The sequence below is a fragment of the Phascolarctos cinereus genome, unplaced genomic scaffold, assembly GCF_003287225.1.
Source record: "Phascolarctos cinereus isolate Bilbo 61053 unplaced genomic scaffold, phaCin_HiC Scaffold_4;HRSCAF=312, whole genome shotgun sequence".
NCBI classification, from domain to species: Eukaryota; Metazoa; Chordata; class Mammalia; order Diprotodontia; family Phascolarctidae; genus Phascolarctos; species Phascolarctos cinereus.
The window spans coordinates 600,957,551-600,980,358 of NW_027555847.1; the positions used below are offsets into that span (position 1 = coordinate 600,957,551).

The 22,808-nt window shown below is 36.9% G+C and overlaps 1 protein-coding gene across 4 annotated transcripts in view; it reads left to right on the forward strand.

Moving 5' to 3' along the window:
• OXR1 (oxidation resistance 1) overlaps window positions 1–22,808 on the forward strand; it is a 563,019-nt gene that overhangs the window by 343,418 nt on the left and 196,793 nt on the right. For 2 of the 4 annotated variants that reach the window (XM_078153702.1, XM_078153704.1), the window contains exon 4: window positions 6,120–6,164. The exons of the other annotated variants lie outside the window; for them this stretch is intronic. In XM_078153702.1, coding sequence (XP_078009828.1) covers window positions 6,120–6,164 — 45 coding nt within the window. The remainder of the gene's footprint in view (window positions 1–6,119; window positions 6,165–22,808) is intronic. 4 annotated transcript variants of the gene reach the window in all.

The following is a 22,808-nucleotide window of genomic DNA, read 5'->3' on the forward strand; positions in this document are numbered from 1 at the left end:
GAAGTTTCCTGAGCAAAAGAGTGGTGTGGTCAGACCTGTAGAACCAAATAAGACATCTCCAGGGGAGATTTTGTTTTCTAAAGTAATGAGGTTATTGTTTATTGCTCTGAGCCTAGATGTTATAAAATCACCAATTATACCAGTGTTCATGTTTTATAGGACACAGTGGTATACCTAAATCCAGCCTTACATAAACTTGACAACTTCTGTTTTCTTGGCAGAGTATAGTAGAGAGTGTTTCTGGGGTCTGCTCTGCTTTTAGACCCCAGTCAGCAAGTGATTCCTGCTTACTTCACTCTCTCATGGGTGTGGATGAATTAATAACATAAATCTGACCTTAGGATATTTTTGGTTCCCTAGCTTTGGTGATTCACACCTTTAATGTTGTTTTACTGTTACTGCCTCCTTGGCTTGTTATTATTATTATTTTTTTGCCCCTTGGAGACATTTCCAGAATAAACCTTTTTCTTCCTATAGCTCATAGCTTGTTCTGCTACAATTCGTTGATAAAGCTCCAGGCTAAATCAGTGATGTAAAAAAGACAGATCCATGGAGAGTGCATGCCAAAATGAACATTTGGAAAGAAGGCTACATTGTTAGGAGAATAAGGAAGGAAATTAGAGGATCAAGGTTTAGGTAGGACTAAGACACCATCATCTTAAAAAAAAAAAAGTCTTCCATTGGCCCTACAATCTTCTCAAATTTTCATTGTATGTCTCTTTTTCAAAGCCAAACTCCTAGGAGAAAGAAACAAAAACAAACAAACAAAACTCTTTACACTTCTTGCCTCTACTTCTTTCCCTCTCACTTCTCAACCCCTTGCAATCTGACTCCTGATCTCTACTTAACCAGTACCAGTGTTCTTTCAGATTGTCAGCTATTCTGGGTGTTAATGTTTCTTATGAGCTAGAATTCTAGCTCCCAGGAATTTCCCATTTATCAGTGCTCCATTCCCTCCTTTGTCCTTCCTTTCCATATTAATTGACTACTAGCAATATAAATAGCACTCTTACCTGGTATGGAGTCTACAAAAGACAAGAGTAAGATACACTTATCTGACAAACTCTGATATTGAGGAAAAGATTCTGAATTTGGCTTCAAGAGACTTGGATTACAATCCCATCTGTGTCCATTACTAGCTATACGACTTCAGGCAAATCATTTAACCTTTAGGGTCCTCAGGTTCTTCATCCATTAAATGTGGAAGCTGGGTTAGATGACTTGCTAATATTCCTTCTAGCTCTGTATCCTTTGAATTTTAAGTATATGAAATGTCAATGATGTTGGTTGATGTTTAATCTTCAACTGTGACAAGTCTATGATTGAGATAACTATTTTTATCTCATTCAACAAAGGGAGGCCTACTGTGTATAACACACTGTGCTGGGCATTGGGTAAGATACAAAGATAAATAATAGCCCCTGCTCTCAAGGAGTTTAAACTTTAATACTGGGAGATAAGGAATATACAAGGTAAATGCTGTACATATTAGACTATGATACATACATATGTACATACATACACAAACATATATATATATATACATACCTAGATTTGTGTGTGTGTATGTATGTATGTTGAAACCATACATTTCAGAATAGCGTATGTCAACGAGGCCTGTACTGCCTTGAATCAATCAAAGCCATTGTATGACAGACTGGTTCAGCCTCAAGCAATTTGTATAAAAGGAAGAAACTATCTCAGAAAGAGTCTGGGTGTCTCTGGGTTTGTTAAGTTGAAACAAACATGGCATTTTCAGTATACCTTAGAGAAACAAAGGGAAGACTGAGCTGTGAAAGAAGGGAGATAGATCTAAGAGAGTTGTTGGCTATATAGGCATCTCAAAAGGGAGGACCTAGGCTGAAGGAAATCCCAAGAAAATGTCTATTTTTTTCCCTCCTGGTGTCTGTTTATTCATAGACATTATAATATACTCTCTTGTTTTATCACCCAAATGCTTCCTGTAAACTGAATTTTGCCTGAGCAAAAAACCAAAAAAAACAGAGGTTAGCTGGAGATAGATAAAAATATAAGAGGGTTAGGAAGAGAGACCAATCTCTGTTTAAATGTTAGGAATTTTCTTAACTGGTGAGGTGCTTAGAATGATTGTGGCTGATCTCATAATTGTTTGTCTAATATAAACTTTTAAAGCCAAAGAGATGGGAGCTGTGACCTTAGGGGTCAATATACTATCTCCTTCTCTTAAAATGAGCTAGTTATTGCAACAGAGTGTTACAAATGTGTAAGATGAATATAAAGTTCTATAAAATCAGATAATTGAGCAATCACTTCTAGCTAGTAAAATAACAACCTTCCTGGGCCTTAGTTTTCCTTTTTTCCAAAATGAAGGGGTTAAACCAAAGAACTAGATGGCCCCAAGGGCCTTCTATCTCCAGATCTCTGAGTCTATGTATCAGGAAACATTCCATAGCTGGCATGGCACTGAATTGGACTTTGAAGGATGCTAGCAGACTAAGATGAGGGCATAAGGGCATTCTAAAGCTAGGACACTGTGATAAAAGGCTTGGTACAAGGGGAAGCATGGAAATATTCAGAGGACAGCCAGTAATGCAGTTTGGTTAAAATATAGAGTGAGTGGTAACAGGTTGGTATGAGATAAGGCTAGAAAGCAATCATATAAAACTACTTTATTCCAGAAAAGCTTAATGCTTATCACTCTAAGTCATAAGGCTTCCTTATAGGAATGTTCAACTCTGGGTCTGCCTTAAGAGGAGTATAGCTTCCAGGAAAAGGGAAGTGGTAATCCCATTGTGGTCTGCAGGACTCTATGCTTTGAGAAGACCATTAATAAGTGGACACTCTCTAGGATGGTGAAGTGACTTGAGCTCATGACATTTGAGGATGAGTTAGAGGAATAAGGCAGGTTTAGCTTAAAAAAAAAAAGAAGAAGAAGCCTTAGAGTAAATTGCAAGGCTGACATGTGAAGAAGGGACTAGATTTGTTCTATTTGTCTCCCAAGGATGAAACTCGGAGCAATGAGTAGAAGCTGGAAATAGACCAATTTCGTTTAATTTAAGAGAAAAATGATCCTAATAATTAGAGCTATACAATAGTGGATATAGGCTGCCTCGGAAAAAGTGGCTTACACCCCTCCCCCCTTGAGGATCTAGAAGCAGAAGCTGGATGAGTACTTGTTGAATATGTTATAGTAGACATTCATTCATATATATGGGACCAGATGGCTGATGAAGTGCCTTTAAACTCTGAAATCCCTTGGTTCTGTGAAAGACTAAGTGATGGTTTATAGAGAAAGGATCGAGATCCTCAGCTACCCATTTAAAATTTTTGCCAATAAAAAAAGGAAATATGCCACTCACTGGACAGTAACATAGCCACCTAGGAGCACTGTGGCACAATTATATGAAGATCAGCCTAAGCATAAGCTGTAATCAAGTGTAAAATGCTTTTAGAAAATATTACTACTGTAATAACTTCCTCTTGTTTATCTCTGTATTTTTGCTCGTACTGTTCCTTCTACTTGTCAAGCCCTCCTTGTCCCATCTTTGCCTTTGGAGATATCTTACCACAGAATCACAGTAATTCAAAGTCAAAAGGTGGCTCAGTGGTTACCCAAAATGAACCTGAAAAGTTTTGTCTAGTTTCTATTTGAAGGCCTCCAATAAAAGGGAACCCACTTCCTTTCAAGGTCATTCTACTTATGGATGACCTAGCTCTTGGAAAGACACTGAAGTGGCCTGAGTTTAGAATTGAGCAGGAAGTGAGCTGGGCTAAATACTTTTTTTAGCTTTTAGAAATAGGTAAATTATTTACTGGGGAGAAAGAGCAATACTTGAAGTATAAAATTTTTTACCAAAATTGGGAACATACTTGTCTACCACCCCAGGGAGAATGGGCTCAAACTTTAAGTGATGGCTACAACCACTCCTCCCTACCAAATTCACTTCTGGCTGCAGCCAGTGGGTGAGTCATCTTTTTGCTTGCCAGACATTGTTTTAATGACCTGGTATATTCTCTGTTGGGCTAGGTCCAACAGATTCCTCTTAGATATTGGCTCCTCTACAGGCTCAGAAAGTAATAATCCCTGAGAGACAGAACAATTCATGCCAGAATCTTCTCATTTACTTTTTTAAATAGACTGGCACATTAGGAAATGTCATAAATACCTGATAAATACCAGCAAAACACCTGAGAAATTCTTACAAGCTGACTTTGTAGACAAAACGAAAAGATATGAACTAGATAACATTATAGTTGATTGGATTTGGATTTAGAATAGTCCACTAAAGGGCCAATAAGGAAGTTTCAAGTGGAATATACCAGAAGTCTGTCCTTGGCACTGTGATAATTAGATTTTTAGCAATTGCTCCAAAGAAAACATATTGGAATAGAAAGAATATCACTGAACTTAGCATGAGGTTCATATCTTGGCTGTGACACTCACTAGTTGGCATGTTTACCAAATATTCAGGTAACACAAAGCTGCAAAGCATAGCTAATATTTTGGATAACCAAGTCAAGATGCAAAATATTTAACAAAAGACTAGAAAAAGGGGCCAGATTTAAAAAGATGAAATTTTATAGGGATAGGAAGTTTCATAGGAATTTATAGAGATAAGTCCCATATACTTTTTTTTTAAATCAACTTTATAAGCACAGAATAGGGACAGTATGAGTAGGCAGTTGATTCTACGGGAGGAAAAAATAAGGTTTTTAATGGAGAACAGGTTGATATTGATCAGTCAACATGGCAGTCACAAAAAAGCTAATGTAATCATGGGCCATGTTAAAGAAACATAGCATCCAGAGCGACAAAGGTAATCATACCTTGTTCTACTTAGAACACATGAAAAGTAGAGTCTTAAGTTCAAGGCATCCCATCTTAAGGAGTGCATCAATAAGCTGAAGAACCTTATATGAATAGGACTTGCTCTACTTGGCTTCATTTAGTAGGGAATAAAACACTGGGTAGAAGTGGCAAAGAGGCAAATTTCAGTTCAATGTAAAATATTTTCCAATGCTCAGAGATTCCAAAAAGTAGCAAGGACTGCTTTGAAATGGGCATTGCCCTATAGTAAATGCATAATTTGTTGTAGACATAGTTTTTGTTTAGACATTAGTAGGACTAAGAATCCTCTCAGGTCCCTTCAAATTCCAAGATACAGTAAAAAGGAAGTGAACCAATTATAGGGGAGCAAAACCTCCCAACAGGTAACAGAAAAATAGCCCCACCAAATTTTGCAGTGGCATTCAAAGAATAAAAGACCTATAAGGAAGCTGCCAATATGTTGGTTAGATCTTCCATAAAGAAATCTATGGAAGATCAAGAACAATAATAATTATACTGGATGAGCAGCTCTGGACAAGTTATTGTCTTTTTTGTTAGAGGATGTATCTATTGAAGAACCTCCATCATAATTTCTAAATACTCAGGAAATTATTCACATTGTTTTCAAGTCAAAAACTAATTTCTAATTCAAGGCCATTTAGCTCTTTATAGATAAATAGTATATTCAATTAAATTTCTATGCAATAAACATTTACTGAGCACCTACTGTGTGCTATGCACTATGCTAATGCTAAGGATACAAACAAGAAAAAAGATAGTCTACCCTCAAGGAACATAGAATTTAATGTGGGAAGCAACACACAAAAGAAACAGAAAAGTATGTGGGGGGATAATAGCAAGGTACTCTGTGTGAGAGAGCATGATGTTCCGTGAAGTAGAAACCAAGCAGAACTGCTGATGGAAAATGGAGAGATATACAATTGTACAATATTTGGAAAGCTAAAACAAAATGTCTTATTATATCTACTCTAATGGAAATTAGGTTTAGGTTAACCACATGCGCAAGCCACAGAAGCAACTGAATATACTTTTGGTTTAGTTTTTAAAAGATATTTTATGGCAAAGCGTTCATTTCATGATGGCTGTAATTTCATGATAAATAATCTGAAGTCACTTATGTATTCATGATGTATCTTTTTGTAATTATATTGATGAGAAATACTTTCAATTTGCATGATGTCTAGCACTCAAGTAAAAATTTCAAGATTCAACAGTTGATTTGTATAATGGTATCTTCAAATCAGCTATTAAAATAATGAAAATGTTAAATATTTTATACATGCTTCCCTAGGAATTAAGGACATAAGCATAATACGCAGTCTTAGGAGGATGACATGTAAGTTTTTTTAACTTAAGTATTGGTGTATTATGTTTTATGTACTACATTTTCCTTATGGCCTTTTCCCACATTTATTTCTTGTCAATGTTTTCTGCTATAGTCATAAGCTTTTGAGTATCAATTAGTCTGCAAGCATTTATTAAGTATATCCATGTGCCAGACATGCTTAGATTATGGTGAACCATATATATGCACATAAACCAGAGAAGCAAGTGAATAGTTTTAAAAATATATCAGACAGCAAAGCATCCCATGGTGGTTTTAATTTCATGATAAGTGACCCATCTAATGCCACTTAGAGAAAGCTGTATTCAAAATGCAGCCTTTTGCAATTAAATAAATGAGAAATATTCCTAATTTGTATCATGTCTAGTTAGATGAAAATTAGCCCAACATTTCTTGGTTGGGGAAGGGGTTCAGGGCGTAGTTAGGCAATCAGTATTAACCACTTCATCTATTTAACTGAACTTTATTTCCATGGCTCTTCAGATTGGAGGAAGGCAAATAAATGAACTCAGAGTATATGAATGACATCAGATTGCCTTCTGTTACTTATACATTGCTCTCATTTTCTTCTTCATGGACCTAGAATTTGTATAGGCTTGAACTACCTGGAGTTTGATTGGTGGGGAAGATCTCTTTATTTACTTCCAGATCAAAGGAAATGAAAGAAAATAGAATGAATGAGGGTGGGTCTTTTTTAAAGATGTATTTGGAAGCCCATAGCCAATTAGAAGGCTTTGAATATACAAAACTTTTTTAAATAACAGAAAAAAATCATCTGTGGGATGGCTGCTTCCTGGTATATTCCTGTCATCTAAAGATTTCTCCATTTCAAAGTAGTACAGTTCACTAGGTAATCAGTTTAATTTAACAAGCTTTAATTGAATACCAGTAAAGTACAGGGCACAGTGTTAGGATTCACCAAGAAAAATGTTATCCCTGTCCTCAAGTTGCTTATAATCCAGCATAAATGTTGTATTTAGAGCAGTTGAATTCCCTGCCAACCCACTGCTCTCTTGCATTTATTTACCTAGTAAAATTACTTTGAAAAAAATCTAAAAGTAAGAACTTTTAAAACTCTGCGCATGCTTACAGTAGTTATATGTTCTAATATGGATTAGGTTTAAGGAAGAAATAAAAATGAAGCCAATTCCATCTTTCCCATTCTGGTCAGGGGTAATATGATTAAGAACTGATCTGTTTCTGTTTTCTCATCTTAATACTTCTTAATTATGTTAATCAAATAACACTAATGAGCCCAATTTGTGTATCAATAATAATAGTAAAATCCTTATAGATTCAAGTCTAAAATCCTATTAGGAAAGTTCTTTGTAGACTTGGGAGTAGAAAAATTCCATTTTCTCTTTCCTATAGTTAAAGGCATGGCTCATTTTCACTTAAGTAGTTGTGAAAGTGTGAAATTAGAATGGGATAATTTCTTGAATATTTTAATTTCATTGTTAATACAGCCACAGAATATTATTTGTTATGCATAGTATTCAGAAGTCACAGCTTCTAATCTTATGCATACATTTGAGAGACTGAGGTATATGTTTACGAGATCTACCAGATTTACCAAGAAATGAGTGGAAGGAATTAGGAGTACAAAACATAGAAAGAAGCAGCAAAAGGCCTAGAGTAATAAGACTGATGAAGATGGTAATAACTTACATTATAGTTCAATTCAACAGTGTTGACCCATTCACATCTCATTGAGAATGAATGGTTGAGTCTCAGGGTTTGCAAATGACTTTGATTAGCTTGGTAGGTGGTAGCAGATTGAACTCTCTCTCTCTTATCTCTAGGATTAAATATCAATTCCTCTGTTTGACATTTAAAATTCTTCACAACTTGACCCCATCCAACCTTTTCAGCCTTCTTAAACAACACTTTCTTTTACACACAATCTAATCATACTGGTTCACTTGCTTTATTTGAACATAGCACTCAATTTCTCAACACTGTGACTTTGAAAGTGTCTGTCTTGGAATGCTTTCTCTTCTCACCTTTGCCCCTTGTAATCCATGGTTTCCTTCACAACTCTGCTCAGTCTCCAATTCCTGCATGAGGCATCTCTTAATTTGCATAGCTGCTACTGCCTTCCCCTTCAAAGTTACCTAACATCCACCTTGCATGAGTCTTGTTATATATACTGTATACTGTATATATACTGTATATACTGTATGTGTATATGCTGTCTCCCCCATTTGAATGTAAGCTCCTTGAGGCAGGGACTATTTCACTTTTGCCTTGGTATTCCCTGGCACTTAGTAGGTAGTTAATCAATTCTTGATTGATTGAAGAGGATAAAGTATGTGTAGTTGGAGGTAACAAAAACATGATCGTCCCAGTGTAGTGGGGCCATTTATCTCTGGGGTGCTGCTTTACTATACAAGACAAACAATATGTGTGAAATTGGAGGAGAAGTTCTTAGGCAAATTTAGAATGTCTCATACGGAAAAGAAAAAGGTGAGGGGCGAAGGGATACTCATGAAATAGCATTATTTTTGTTGCTATATTCCAAGTAGGTTTTACAAATGAAAATTGCTCAGTTTTAGTACAGTAGAATTTCCTGATCTAACAGGGCTATTGAGAGGAATATAAAATGCTTTGTAAAAGCATAAGATAAATATAAGTTGTCATTATTTAAAGTTTTTGAGAGTTGAGGGTGGTATGAAAAACACAGTGGATACAAGTCAGGAGGACCTGAGTTCAAATTCCACTAACACTAGCTTTATGACAATAGAAAAGTCCATTAATCTCTCAATTAATTAAGCCTCAATTTCTTCATCTATAAAACAGAAATACTACCTGGAGTACCTATCACATACAGCTGTTGTATTTTGACATATAAAAAGTATTTCATGAACTTTAATGTGCCATATAAATGTCAATATATATACAACTATTTTTAAGTAACTGTTCCAAGCAAGTTTTTTTTAAAGTACAGTTTCTTTGATTTCACTTAGAAAGTTTCACAAGATTGTATTCCAAGATATATTAACTGTGTGAAATACATTCCTAAATATTATTGTGGACATTAACTTAGTTAAAGTGAGAACAGGTTAATATTGTAAAAGTTAATGATCTACTTTTCTAGGAAAAAAAAAACACCTGAAGAGTCAAATCAGTGAGAAAACTTGCCTTATAGGTTAATGTAAATTACATCGAACATGTTTCTATATGAAAGTAGTCTTTCGCTTAAAGTTTGTAAGAATATTTTTTGTCTGTCATTCTAATTAAGTATCAATCCATCAGCAACCATTTATTAAACACTTGCCATGTTCCAGATACTATGTTAAGTGGTAGGGATACAAAGAAATGCAAAAATAAGGTCCCTGCCATCAAGGAACTCACATTCTCTTGGAGAGATAACATGCAAAATAAATAGTGTACATCTAAGATATAAACACTATAAAGGGAAGGTAATCTCAGAAGGAAGGCATTAGTATTGGAGGGAACCAGAATTGCCTCTTGTAGGAGGTGGAATTTAAACTGAATCTCCAAGAAAGCTAAGGGAAGCCTGGAGAAAAAGATGAGGAGGGAGGGCATTCTAGGCATGGGGGATAGCTAACAAAAAGGCAGAAAATTGGGGGAATGGAGTGTTGCAAGTGTGAGGAATAGCAAAAAGCTCAGTGTCATTGGCTCATAAAAAGAGACTTTAGGAGGGTAGGGAGTAGTCAGAGGGTGAAGGTCTTTAAAATTCAGAGGTTTTTCTAATTCATCTTGAAGGTAAGAGGGAGCCACTGAACTTTATTGAGTTGGGGAGAGGGTGACATAGTGAAACCTGAACTTTAGAAGTAGTACTTTGTCAATTGAGCAAGATAGATTTGAGATGGAGGAGCAGTCATATAGGTGGGAGAAGAACCAGGAGATAGTGGAGAAGAGAGTGTATCCAGGAGAAGAGGGTGATCCACAGTGTCATTGGCTGTGGAGAGGTCATGAAGGATGGGGATTAAGAAAAGGCCATTTGATTAGGCAGTTAAGACATCAGTGGTAACTGGAAAGAGAAGTTTTAGTGGTACTATGAGGTCAGAAGCCTGATTGCAGAGTGCATAGAACACAGAGGAAAGGAAACGAAGATAATGATTGTAATCTGCTTTCTCAAGGAGAAAAGTATATAATTTGTTTACCAGAAGAGAAAGAAAGAAGAAAGGAGAGAGAGAAGGAAGAAAGGAAGGAAGGAAAAAAGAGGGAGGTAGGGAGGAAAGGAGGGAGGAAAGGAGAGAGGAAGGGAGAAAAGGAAGAAAGAAAGGAAAAATAAGGAGGAAGGAAGAAGCATTTATTAAGCTTTATTCACTACACTACCTCTCTGAATTTGGAGTCAAAGGGCTTGGGTTACAATTTCAGAACTTCCTTGAAGTATAACTCATAGCAAAGGCAGGAAATATTTTAAACTGTATTAACCCCCTGAGTGTCAATGACTACAGAAGCTTATCATGTCTCTAAACATTCCCTATGTGAATGAATAACTTGCTTTTTGGAATTTGAGCTATACTTCTATTCCTTTACTATTTTAGTTGACAGTGTCTTGTCCTGGTCTAAGGGTTTAGTAAAATTTTTCAGAGAAAGTGAGGTGTAGGTTCTTTGTATCACCAACCTACTCAAGAAGGCAGAAATGCAGCCGTTCAAAAGTATTCCTTGTCTGGGAAATCTGCATTCAGCATGAAATGGCATTGAACCAAGTAGCAAGAATATTTGAAAGAAAAACTAACGAGGCTGCTCCAGAAGGCTAAAGTCAAGGAAAAATATCAGATACTGGGAAGTGAACTTCTGAGACCTTTCCAAAATTGTACTTCACTTGTATATTGCTCCAAAGGGCAATTCTTACGTACAGAGGAGGAGGAAGGGATTTTTATTTTTGTTTTCTTAAATTGTGCTGTCACTACTGAATGACACAGAACAGAGCCGGCCAGTGTGGAATACTAACATACCTGTGTCTATCTGGTGGTGTTCCAGCTGAGTAAGTACCAGAAAATTCCATTACTTTCTTTTTTTCCTGGGAAAGATACACAGGTAATATGTCATGTGTCTCCATAATATGTTTGTCTCCCAGACGAACTACTTTGTGCAACTTAAAAAACTCAAGATATTTAGAGAACATTTATTTTGTTTTGACCTATTATAGGTATTTTCCATATTTCCCTTTAATGTTAGATATTAGAAACAAATGTACTGTCTGCACTCCATCTTTGTCAGATGAGTAATAAATATGATAGGTACAATGAAATTATAATATCTCCATCGTCACAGTTATTTGAAGTGAGACATTTAGATTGTGAAATTCAGAGAACTGATGATGTGATATTGACTCTGAGAAGATTGTAAAAGTATTGTGGCCTCTATATTAAATTTTCCAATGATATCAAGTTGGTTAAAGTGTTAACATTTTGAATTAAATTTCAAAGTAAGAATAGTATGGTGGATATAAAGAAGGAAGTGTTTTAGATTGTGGAGTATAGGTTAATTCATTTTGGGGGGAGTCACTTCTGTTGGGTAGATCCAGGAAACTTTATTTAATTATGCCTTTTCTCTAACTTTATGGAAAAAATGAACAATCTAAAGGCAAGATTTTGTTTTCCTTAATTCACTTAAAACTCAATTTTTAAAGAGAAAGATGTGTAGTTATAACTTTTTCTTTGAAAAGGTATTCCATTTCAGAAACAATGTAAAACTAGTTATGGTGTTAAAAGAACCAGGGAAAGGGAGTGGGTCCACTATGCAGGACATCCTGTAAGTTATGGAGAAGAACCACAAGAGATAAAGATAAATCATCCAATCAGTATTTATTAACCACCTATTATGGGCCAGACACTATACTAGGTGATAGAGCTATAAAGACAAAAGGTGAAAATAATCCCTGATCTCAAGGAGTTTACAATCTATCAGAGGACAGGTTATCTCAAGTGTGTGATGGTGCCAACTGGAGTATGGCTCTTAACAATTGTTAAATTGTCATTATGATCATTTACTTCAGAAACCGGCAAATGCTACAAATGCAGGCATGATTTCTTGTTGGAGGGGCAGCTAGGTGGTGCAGTGGATAGAGCACCAGCCCTGGAGTCAGAAGGACCTGAGTCCAAATCCAGTCTCAGATCAGACACTTGACACTTACTAGTTGTGTGACCCTGGGCAAGTCACTTAACCTCATTGCCTAGCCCCCCAAAAAAAGCGATGGAGAAAATGCTAATAATGCAGATGAAATATAAAAGTGTGTTGTTTGCATGTATACATACACAGGAGTGCGTGCACCCACACCACACACACACACCACACACACACACACACACACACACACACACACACTCCTCAAGAGCTGGTTGTTAAACATTTACCAGCACACCATGAAAATATTCATATAAATATTTTCAAAATATATACAAAAATAAATAAAGGAAATAGGGAGGAGTCATCTAAAAGTGTAGATATAGGGCCTGGACCATTGATATAAGGGTGAGGAAACCCCCATCCACAAAAATAGTTTGTCACCTCAATAATCTTAATCTCAGAGTTGTTTACAGCAGCTAAGAAGTTAAGAGACTTTTGCTTGTGCCACACAGCTAGTAGGTATCCAAGGTAGTATACAAACCCAGTTTTCCTGATTCTATGCCCAGGGCTCTTTTCACTACAATCGAAATTACTAGTACATTTTGTCAGGAGAAGTTGCCTAGTATGAGTCAAAGCAGAATATAACCATAGGATGGAAGTAGCCTCCAAAATTAACTTAGGCCCCTAGGCCAACCATTTGGTATTTAAACTAAAAACCAACTCTGTGATATGGGTTACTTTTTAATGAAGTTAATTTTTAATTAAGGGATAGGGTTTGTTTTCTTTGCTTCTTCTAGATCAAAGCTTCAAACATTTAAATTGATTGGAACCTTAGTGATCATTAATTAACTCCCTCATTTTAATGATGACAAAATGAATACCCAGAAAAACAAAGGGATTTCACTCCAGGAACACAGTAAAGTAATGGCAAAACTAGGATTTAAACCCCAGTCTTCTCCCACCTCCAAGGTAATGAATACTCAACTTAGTTGAGAAGTGATTTCTCATATAGTTGGAAACTGCCTGAAGATTGAAACTTCCTTGACTTAGTTGAGGGATTTTCAACTTTTAAAGTTTCTGTGCTTCCTAACTGCTAAGCCTGTGTCCCTTGACTTTCAGTAAACCTTCCCATACCTCCTATTCATCATGAAGGAAAAAAAATTCTTGGAATTTGTAATGAAGATGAATATAAAAAAAAATAAAGAGTGAATTAATTTCAATAGGCTGATATAGCTTTATACCAAATATTCTTAATATCCTCTTTAGAGGTTTTCTCCAGGGGTATATGTACTTCAAATTGTGTGTCTCTGATAAAGTGGCTTTGACAAAAAAAATAGAATCAAATAGAGGAAAGAAAGAATGAATGAATGAAAGAAGAAGGAAGACAGAGGAAGAAAAAAAGGAAAAAGAAGGAAAGAAAGGAAGGAAAAAGAGGGAAAGAAAGGCACGAGGAAGAAAGAGAGGAGTGATTATTATTTTTCTTTGACAAAAATAACTTACTCTTAATTTCAGAGGAATCTGACCAAATATGTTTGTGCATGTTTTTCTTTGTGTATCGTGAGGTATAACAAAAAGTCAGAAGCTTCAGAGTAGTATGGTTAGTTATATATCTTTGGCATACTACTGCCCCCTGCTGCCTAATCAATTGAATAACTCTCCATTACTAATCCTGATTATTTTTAACATCTCTTTTCAGTGGCTCCTGATTCCTTCCATTTAAAGAAAGGCATCCAGCCTACAGGTGCATAACTGATCCTTAATCCTATTAACCAGATCACTGATGATTTTTAGAGAAATCTTTAAATTTAACAATTATGGAAATCTACTTTTTTTAATGTGATGCTAGAAATGGCTATTTTCATCCTTACTCAAATATTATTAACTCCAGGGACTTAATAAGAAAGAAGTACATGTAATAAAAGTGGAAAATGAAAAGTCTCAAGTAGGATTCAGATTTTCCATTGTAATCTTATATTAGAATGTAATGCATGTTGAGTATTTAGGCAAATAACACTAGTGGAGTCATTTCTTGTCATTTGATAGAAACGTAAAGAGCATAATAATGGAAGCATTTCTAAATGAAACTGTGACAATGTAAACAGAAATCATTTTCCTTACTCTATAATTCTTGCTTTCACCTCCAATCATTTTACTATACTACCCTTTTAAAATTGTCACCACTCTCTTCTTTTCTTTCCTTATCTGTCTTACTTTTTGAATAGATTTATGTCTCTGACTCTACCAACATGGTAGCATGGCATCATGGAAAGACCATTGCATTAGGAGTTATAAAGTGTGTGTTTAAAGCCTAAATCTGTTTTATACTAGGTCAATCATGCTATCAATAATCATTCATTAAGCAACTAGGTGGCTTGGTGGATAGAGTGCTGGACCTGAACTCAGTAAGACCTGAGTTCAGATATAGCCTCAAGCACTTACTACCGTGTGACCCTGGAATTTAACCTCTGTCTACCTCAGTTTCTTCATCTGTAAAATGAGGGTAACAATAGCACCTATCTCAAAGGGTTTTTGTGAGGATCAAATGAATAAAGAACTTAGCATAGTGCCTGGCACATAGTAGACATTTAATAAACATTTGTTTCCTTCCTATTTCCTTTCTACTGTGTGCCAGGAAGAGTTCTAGGTGCTGATAATACGAAGACAAATGAAATAGTCCCTGCCCTAACCAAGCAGACATTCCATTGGAGAAGACAAAGGATAAATGCATATAATAATTCTATATAAAGCACATTTTAAAAATACAAGGTAATGGAGGAAGGAGTGGTAAGCATTAACAGTTTAGAAAGCTTAGAAAGGGGGTCAGAAAAGCTTAATGGAGAAGGTAGCCTTTGAGCTGAGCTTTGGAGGAAAGTAGGGATTCTAAGTAGTAGAGGTGAGAAATAAATTAATTCAAGGCATGGGGGCTGGTCAGTAAACAAGCAATTATTAAGTGCTTGGTATATATGCCAGACCCTATACAAGCCCTGAGGATGCAAAGAAAGGCAAAAACACTCTTTTCCCTCAAGGAACTAAAATTCTAAGGAGGACAACAACATGTAAATAAATGAGTACATATAAGACACATAAAGGGTAGTTGAATAATAACGAGCAATGTGCCACTAAATGTTTATTTAACAGGTGGGGGAGAATGTACACTTTTAAGTTTAATCTGCATTAAATATTTTTTCCATCACTTTCTTACATCTAGATAATCATCTAAACAATAAATCAAGCCCCGATTTGTAGCATTTGCAGAGGGTAAGGCTCTAGCTGCAGAAATGACTAGAAGAAGCATCCTATAGATGGTTGGATTTCAACTGAGTCTTGAGAGAAGCCAGGAAAACTAAGAGGCACAGGTAAGGAGGGAGTGTGTTCTAGGCATGGGCAGAAACCTGTGCAAAAACTTGGAAATGGGGGAAGGAGGGTCATACCTGAAGAACAGTAAGAAGGCCAAAGTGGCTGGACCATAGAGATCAGGGAGGAGAGTAATGTATGATGTCTAGAAATATTGGCTGGAGCCAGCTGTGAAAAGCTTCAAATGCTGAAACTCTTTGGACCTCAGTTTCTACATGGATAACATAGAGATAATTATACCTGTCTTGATTACCACACAGGACTGAATGGTAGGATAAGAATACAAGAAATGAAATAGGAACTGTTTTGCAGGCTTAAACATCCCTGAAAAGTTTAATCTTTGCCCTTTGAGGGAAGAAAATCTGAAAAAATATCTTGGAACAAAGATAAGAAACTTCCATCCTAGAAAAATAAAATTATCTCCCAGCTTGATTGCTCCCCCAAAATAACATAGAGAATAGAAGTATTCAAAGTATGAGAATCAGAGTCATTGAGAAGCTAACAGTGGATAATCATATTATAGTATCAGTATTTCATCCCAGAATTATAGAATGTGAGGTGAGAGTGAAACAGAATAAGATTAGTTTGCTCCTTGCCAAGGTTTACTCCTCTACTTTAGCCTTGGAACCCATCTTTGGAGTCAGAGGTCCTTGATTCAAATCCTGGCTCTTCTATTTATTACCTGTGTGACCTGGAACAAGCCACTTTATTCTTCTGGGCCTCAATTTCCTCAAGTATAAAATGAAGGAGTTGGGCTACATGGTCTCCCAGCTCTAAATCTGTCGTCCTATGATCTTATAATCCTGTCATCCTTCTATCTACTCCATGAAACTTGCTCCTCAATCATGTTTCCTCTCTCTCTTTCTCTCTCCTTCTTTTTCTATCTCTGTCTCTCTGTTTTATCTTTCTCTGTCTCTCTCCGTTTCTCTGTCTCTATGTCATTGCCTATCCACGTATGTCTCTCTCCCTACCAGCACCAAACCTCAACATAGAGTAGTCTGCTTTCACTGCCTCTCAACCCTCACCCACTTGCTCCTAAGTCTCATGCAATCTGGATGTCGTTCCTACTACTTTACTAAATCTGCTTTCTTCCAGTCATCCTGACTCTCCTTTGCCCGATGTGCACTAACCATTTCTCTAATGATTCTTTGTAGATTTTTTTCCAGGAATCTAAATCTAGTTCAATGGGCTCTATTTTCATATTTCCATTGTCTTCCTATTTTTTTTGAAAATTGGAACCATATTTGCCCTTCTTTCTCCTGTGGCATCTTTCCCCATCTCCAGCATCTTTAGGATATCTGACAGTGGCTTAGCACTCATATCTGCCAGTTCTTTTAATACCCTGGAATGGTGTTCATCTGGGCTCAAGTTCTATCATTTTTACCTCTGCCATATCCCTTGCATATCTTGTACTCTTCATTACAGGACCACTGCAATCATCACTGTTCAAGTCCTTATTATTTTCATCTGGAACATTATGATATCCTCCTAACTGGTCTTTCTGACCATTCCAATCCAGCCATTGATGATAAAACAAACTTCCTAACACACTGATCCTGATTTTTCCCTGCTCAACAAGCTTCAATGATTTCCTAAGAATGCTTAATCTTGCTTTCAAGGTCCTCCATGATCTAGTTCCAACCTATATCATCAACACCGCTCCCCTTCATACATTCTACATTCCAGCCAGATCAGACTCCTTACCTTTCCCCCTTATTGCCCCATCTTCTTCTACCTCTGTGCTTTAGTACAGGCTGTTCCACTCTTCCAACATCTTGTTCTTTCCTTTAAGGCCCAACTTAGGAGGTAGTAAATAAGAAAATTATTCGAAAAGCTGCATAGAAAGACTAAATGATGGAGTTTGGGTCTAAAAAGAGAAGTCAAGAAAAATATTAGATCAAGCCAAACATTTCTTTACTGAGAACTTTATATTTGCCAAGAATTATATATGCTATAAAAGGTACAAATGCTATATGAAAGGTACAAAAAAAATTAGATAAAATCTATCACTTCATGGAGGTTAGTCTGTTAAGAGGTACGCAGGGAATAAAGGTTCGTTATACTTGAAAATGTTCAAAATACTGAGATGCGGCCACACTCTCCATCCAGGTGCAGCTCTTTCCTGGCCCAAGAGCACACTGGGGCAGATAAATATTCTGTGTTCCTGGGGGAGCCCCTATGTAAGAGAGCAGAGGATAAAATCCCTCTCTATAGCTAGTCTTATGAATATATACCCAGTCTACTCTGTGAATGTAATCCCACCCTGGATCCTATTAAGACTAACAAGGGGATGGCCAGGTCTAATGTCATCAGCAGCTTTTCCACAGCTACTCAGAACTGATGGCTTGTTCCATTTTCAGAGATTTCATCCTCTTTTACTCTAGCCTTTGATGAAGTGGGCCTGGCCACTTGTGCTCTTGATCCTATCCTCTCTAAATGGTTTCTCATTTCTTCCCTTATTCTTCCCAGATCCCTGCTGGTTCACTGCTTGCTGCGAATTCCAGCTTTCCTTGGCCAGGTGGTTCCCATTCTGGGGACAGATCCATCCCCACAGCTGGCACCCCCTGTCTCCTATTTCTCTTCATTCTCTGGGAGCTCCTGCTGTTTTGATAATTACTTACCAGTCTTTGGCAATTCTCAGGCCTGCTGTGACTCTTCAGCGTCTCTCTCAGTAGGAGCAGCCCTATTCTGCTTACTTACTAGGGGTTTGATTAGTGCCTTCAGACTAAAAGTGCTGCTTTCTCTCATACTTTTTCAGTATATGGGCCTGGTTTACATCTGCAACATGACCACAGTTGACTTGATAATTTTGACCATCTTAACAATTGATTGGGTTCACTTTACCACAACTACTCAGCATTTATATTTACTATGTCAATATAAATCTGCATCTACTAGGTGTCAGGCATGATGCTGAGCACTTTATAAATAGCATCTCATTTGGTCCTCAAAACAAACCTGGGAGGTAAATGCCACCATTATCCTCATTTTACAGTTTAGAAAACTGAGTCAATCTGAGGTTGGGTAACTTGCCCAAGATCATACAGCTAGTAAGTGTCTGAGTTTGAATTTGAACTCAGGTCTTCGTGATTTCAGACCCAACACTGCACCACCAGCTGCCTCTGTTATTATTGTTATTATTATTAATCAGTATAAATCCCTAGATTGACCATGGTCTAGCTCAGGGTTGGAGAAGCTGCGGTCTTGAGGCCACGTGGTCCTCAAGGTCCTCAAGTGCGGCCCTTTGACTGAGTCTAGGTTTTACAGAACAAATCCTTTTATTAAGGGACTCAGTCAAAGGGCCACACTTGAGGACCTCAAGGGCCAAATGTGGCCTCAAGGCTACAGGTTCCCCAACCCTGAGCTAGCTTGTTAACTACAAATGGATATGATCTTAGTAGAATCACTGATCTCTCCACTTACTGTTTTCTTCTTTGAATCCCAATTCAAATTGATATTTTAGATATGTATGTATCATTCATCAAGTATCACAGTATTAGCAAGATTGAACAGGCAAAGACAAAGGAAATACGGAGAGGTGCTCACATACATAGGACCAGAGGATCATTGATTTACAGCAGAAAGGAATCCCAGAGGTCACAGAGATCAACATCTTCACATTTTACAGTTGAGAAAACTGAGGCCCAAACAAGCTGTGACTTGTCCAGTTACCCAGGCAGTAGATTGACAGAGCTGGTATTTGAACCCAGGTTCTCCAGTTCCAGGTCCAGCCCTCTCAAGGGCTCAACCACATGGCCTTCTACCCAAGTTCTGGTACTTAGATACTTGAATGAGTCAGTCTTTTCATGGATGAGAGTGTTCCCTTCAGTGATCTAAGCAGCTAGGTGGTGCAAAGGACAGGCACAAGAAGGAAGGGGTTATTTGCTAAGTAACTAGCCACTTAATTATGTGCTAGGCAGTGTGCTAGGTGATTTTACAGTAGAGAAAAAAGTTAAGAGACATGGTCACAAGGCTAGTAAATGTTTGATTGGATTTGAACTCAAGGCTTCTTGACTCCAGGTAGCTTTATCTCTCTCTCTCTCTCTCTCTCTCTCTCTCTCTCTCTCTCTCTCTCTCTCTCTCTCTCTCTCTCTCTCTCTCTCTCTCTCTCTCTCTCTCTCTCTTTCTCTCTCTCTCTCTCCCTAATTGGTGGACATTCTCTCCAATTACATGAGTAGAGTCAGCTTTCATTAGTTCCTAGTTATGTTTCTTTCCACTCTTAATTATTAGGCCTGCTTGGGCCAGTCAGTCAGTAAACAGCAAGCATTTATTAGGTGCCTCTTTGTGCCAGGCACTGTGCTAAGCACTTATTATATATATATATTATCAGTCTCAGAGACAAAAAACTTTTTTGGTTTTTTTTGTGTGTTCAGAAGGAGAACAGTTTTAGTCTTTAGTGATGTTCACAGGCTACTAAATCTTTGTACTTAAATCAAATTCAAAATAAATTCCTGGACTCCATAAAATGTTTTGATTATTTCTTCCCTCTGTGTTCATTTTGTGTCCAAAGTACTGAGTCAACCAAGTTTATCCCAGAATTAAATCAATTTAAACTAACAACCAACTAATATAATTAAAATTGTTCTCAGATGCAGAGCAATAAAGAATGAGAAATTACAAGGATCCTTCTGTCTAACTGAATGATTATAGGAAACTAGCTCTAGGAGTGATCACTAAACAGTATTTGAAAAGAATTTTTTTTTGGTTAGAGTATGAGGATTGACTAAAAATGTAATGAGATTTTTATTTAATTTATTTTTAATTTTTTTTTACAAATATTACATAACACATCCAAAAAAGTGGCATACTTCAAGATAGGCACTATAAGAGAATATATGCCCATTCAGATATTGTGAGACATATTTGGAGAATACCTCTTTTGGAAGTACTTTCAGAGCTGCTTAGGGTTGTGATAGGGACTTTCATTGGCATAAGGAATTCCTAGATAAGGAACTCCCATAAATAATTCAGGTTGGTGTCTTTTCTGCAATCTACTCTTAGAAAGTTTCCTAGACAGCACTAATAAGTTAAATGACTTGTCCATGGTCATATAACCAGTACAGCTAGGTTGTGATTGGTATGAATAATGAATTCCTTAAAGTGGTAATATGTATTCAAATTCGCACTATTCAGAGTTATGATTATGTAAAATACGGTCATTGCTTCTAGCCCAGTGGAAATATGCAATATGATTTTTTAATATTGTAACTATTTCAGGAGATTATTCATACTAACAGGGACTCAACTTTATATGGCAGAGATGGCACTGGAACCCAGGACGTCCTGGCTCTGCATTCTGTTCTCTTTCTACCAAGCCATGCACCCTAGTATGAGGTTATAAACCAGACATAAAAATCTGTTATTATTTTATAGTCATATCTTATGTCTCCCTCAGTTCTCAGGGAAACACCTACCTAATTGGCCATTATTGGCCCCAAACGACTTTTGCCTTTTTCTGGAACATAAATCTACCCTCCAAAAGATGAAGTTTTATCTGTCGGTGAGGTAATTCAAAAGAATCATTCAAAAGCTCTGAAGCCAGTTCTTAAAATTTTATGAGAAATGTCAATCATGTTTCATCAATCAAGAAACATCATCATTCCTCATATAGGAAATCAGTATGCATTTATTAAGGATCTAATATGTGCCAGGCTCTGTACCAAGCACTGGAGAGACCAAGGCAAAAATTAAGCACTCCTTATCCTCAAGAAGCCTCTAGTTCATTTGGAGAAATTAATAATAATGGTGATGATGATGAGAACATTTATATAGTGATTTACACATGTATTCTCATTATATCCTCACAACTAACCAGAAAGGTAGGTCTATTATTTCCTCCATTTTACAGATAAGAAAACTGAGGAAACTGAGTCTAGGAGAGATTAAGTGACTGACCCAGGATCACACAGTAATTAAGACAGAATTCAAACTCAGGCTTTCCTGCCTCTAAGTCCAGCTCTCTATCCACTATGCCACCTAGCCATCTCAAGAACACACACACATGTAGGTAGACATAAAATAAATACAAAAAATATACACAGTAATTTCAAGGAGGGAGACAAACGGTTGAAGGGATCAGGAAAGGAAGTGGCACTAGGGCTGAGTTTTTAAGGAAACTAGGAAGTCCAAGAGGCCGAGGTGACAGGGAGCTCATTCCAAGCACAGAGATACAAGATGTAAACTCATTTGTGAGGAACAAGAAGCTCTATTTGTCCGGAATGTGAAAGAGCATGAAGAGGAATAATATGAAATAATACTGGAAAGGTAGGTTAGAATCAGATTATAAGGGACTTCAGTATCACCCCAGTAAATTGTATACTTCTGGGGCAGCTAGGTGGCGCAGTGTATAGAGCGCCAGCCCTGAAGTCAGGAGGACCTGAGTTCAAATCCGACCTTAGACCAGACACTTGACACTTACTAGCTGTGTGACCCTGGGCAAGTCACCTACCCCAATTGCCTAAAAATTTAAAAAATATAAATAATATAATATAAATAATGTAATATAATATAATATAATATAATATAATATAATATAATATAATATAATATAATATAATATAATATAATATAATATAATATAATATAATATAATATAATATAATATAATATAATATAATATAATATAATATAATATACTCCTTGAGGACAGAGACAAGAGTTTTTGACCTGATATCCCCATCTAGCACAATGCCTTGAACATTTTGTTGTTGTTTAGTTGTGTCCAACTCTTCGTGACCTCGTGAGCTATACTGTCCATAGGATTTTCTTGGCAAAGATACTGGAGTGGTTTGTCATTTTCATTCTCCAATGGATTAAGGCAAACAGAAGTGAAGTGACGTGGCCCAGATCACACAGCTAGTAAGTATCTGAGGCAGGATTTGAACTCAGGTCTTCCCGACTACAGGCCCAGTGCTTTATCCACTGAACCGTCCCTGCCTTAAAAATAGCAAGTGCTTATTAATAAATCTTCTTTAAATTAACTATTGACATACTATTTGTTACTTGATGAAAAGACCAATTTGTGACCAGCGTTCCTTTCCATGTTGAATAGAGAAAGAGTCTGTCCTCTCCTTTGCACTCATGGCCACCATTTGCAATGCCTGATGCTGGATGGCTTGGTTTTTTCCCCTCTTCCCCTAAAGCCATCCAGTTCCTAACTGCCCCATTGTACAGCACGCTCAGTCTGACGCTGTGATTTTCCAGCTGCCCCCATCTATATCTACCCTCTTTTGAAGC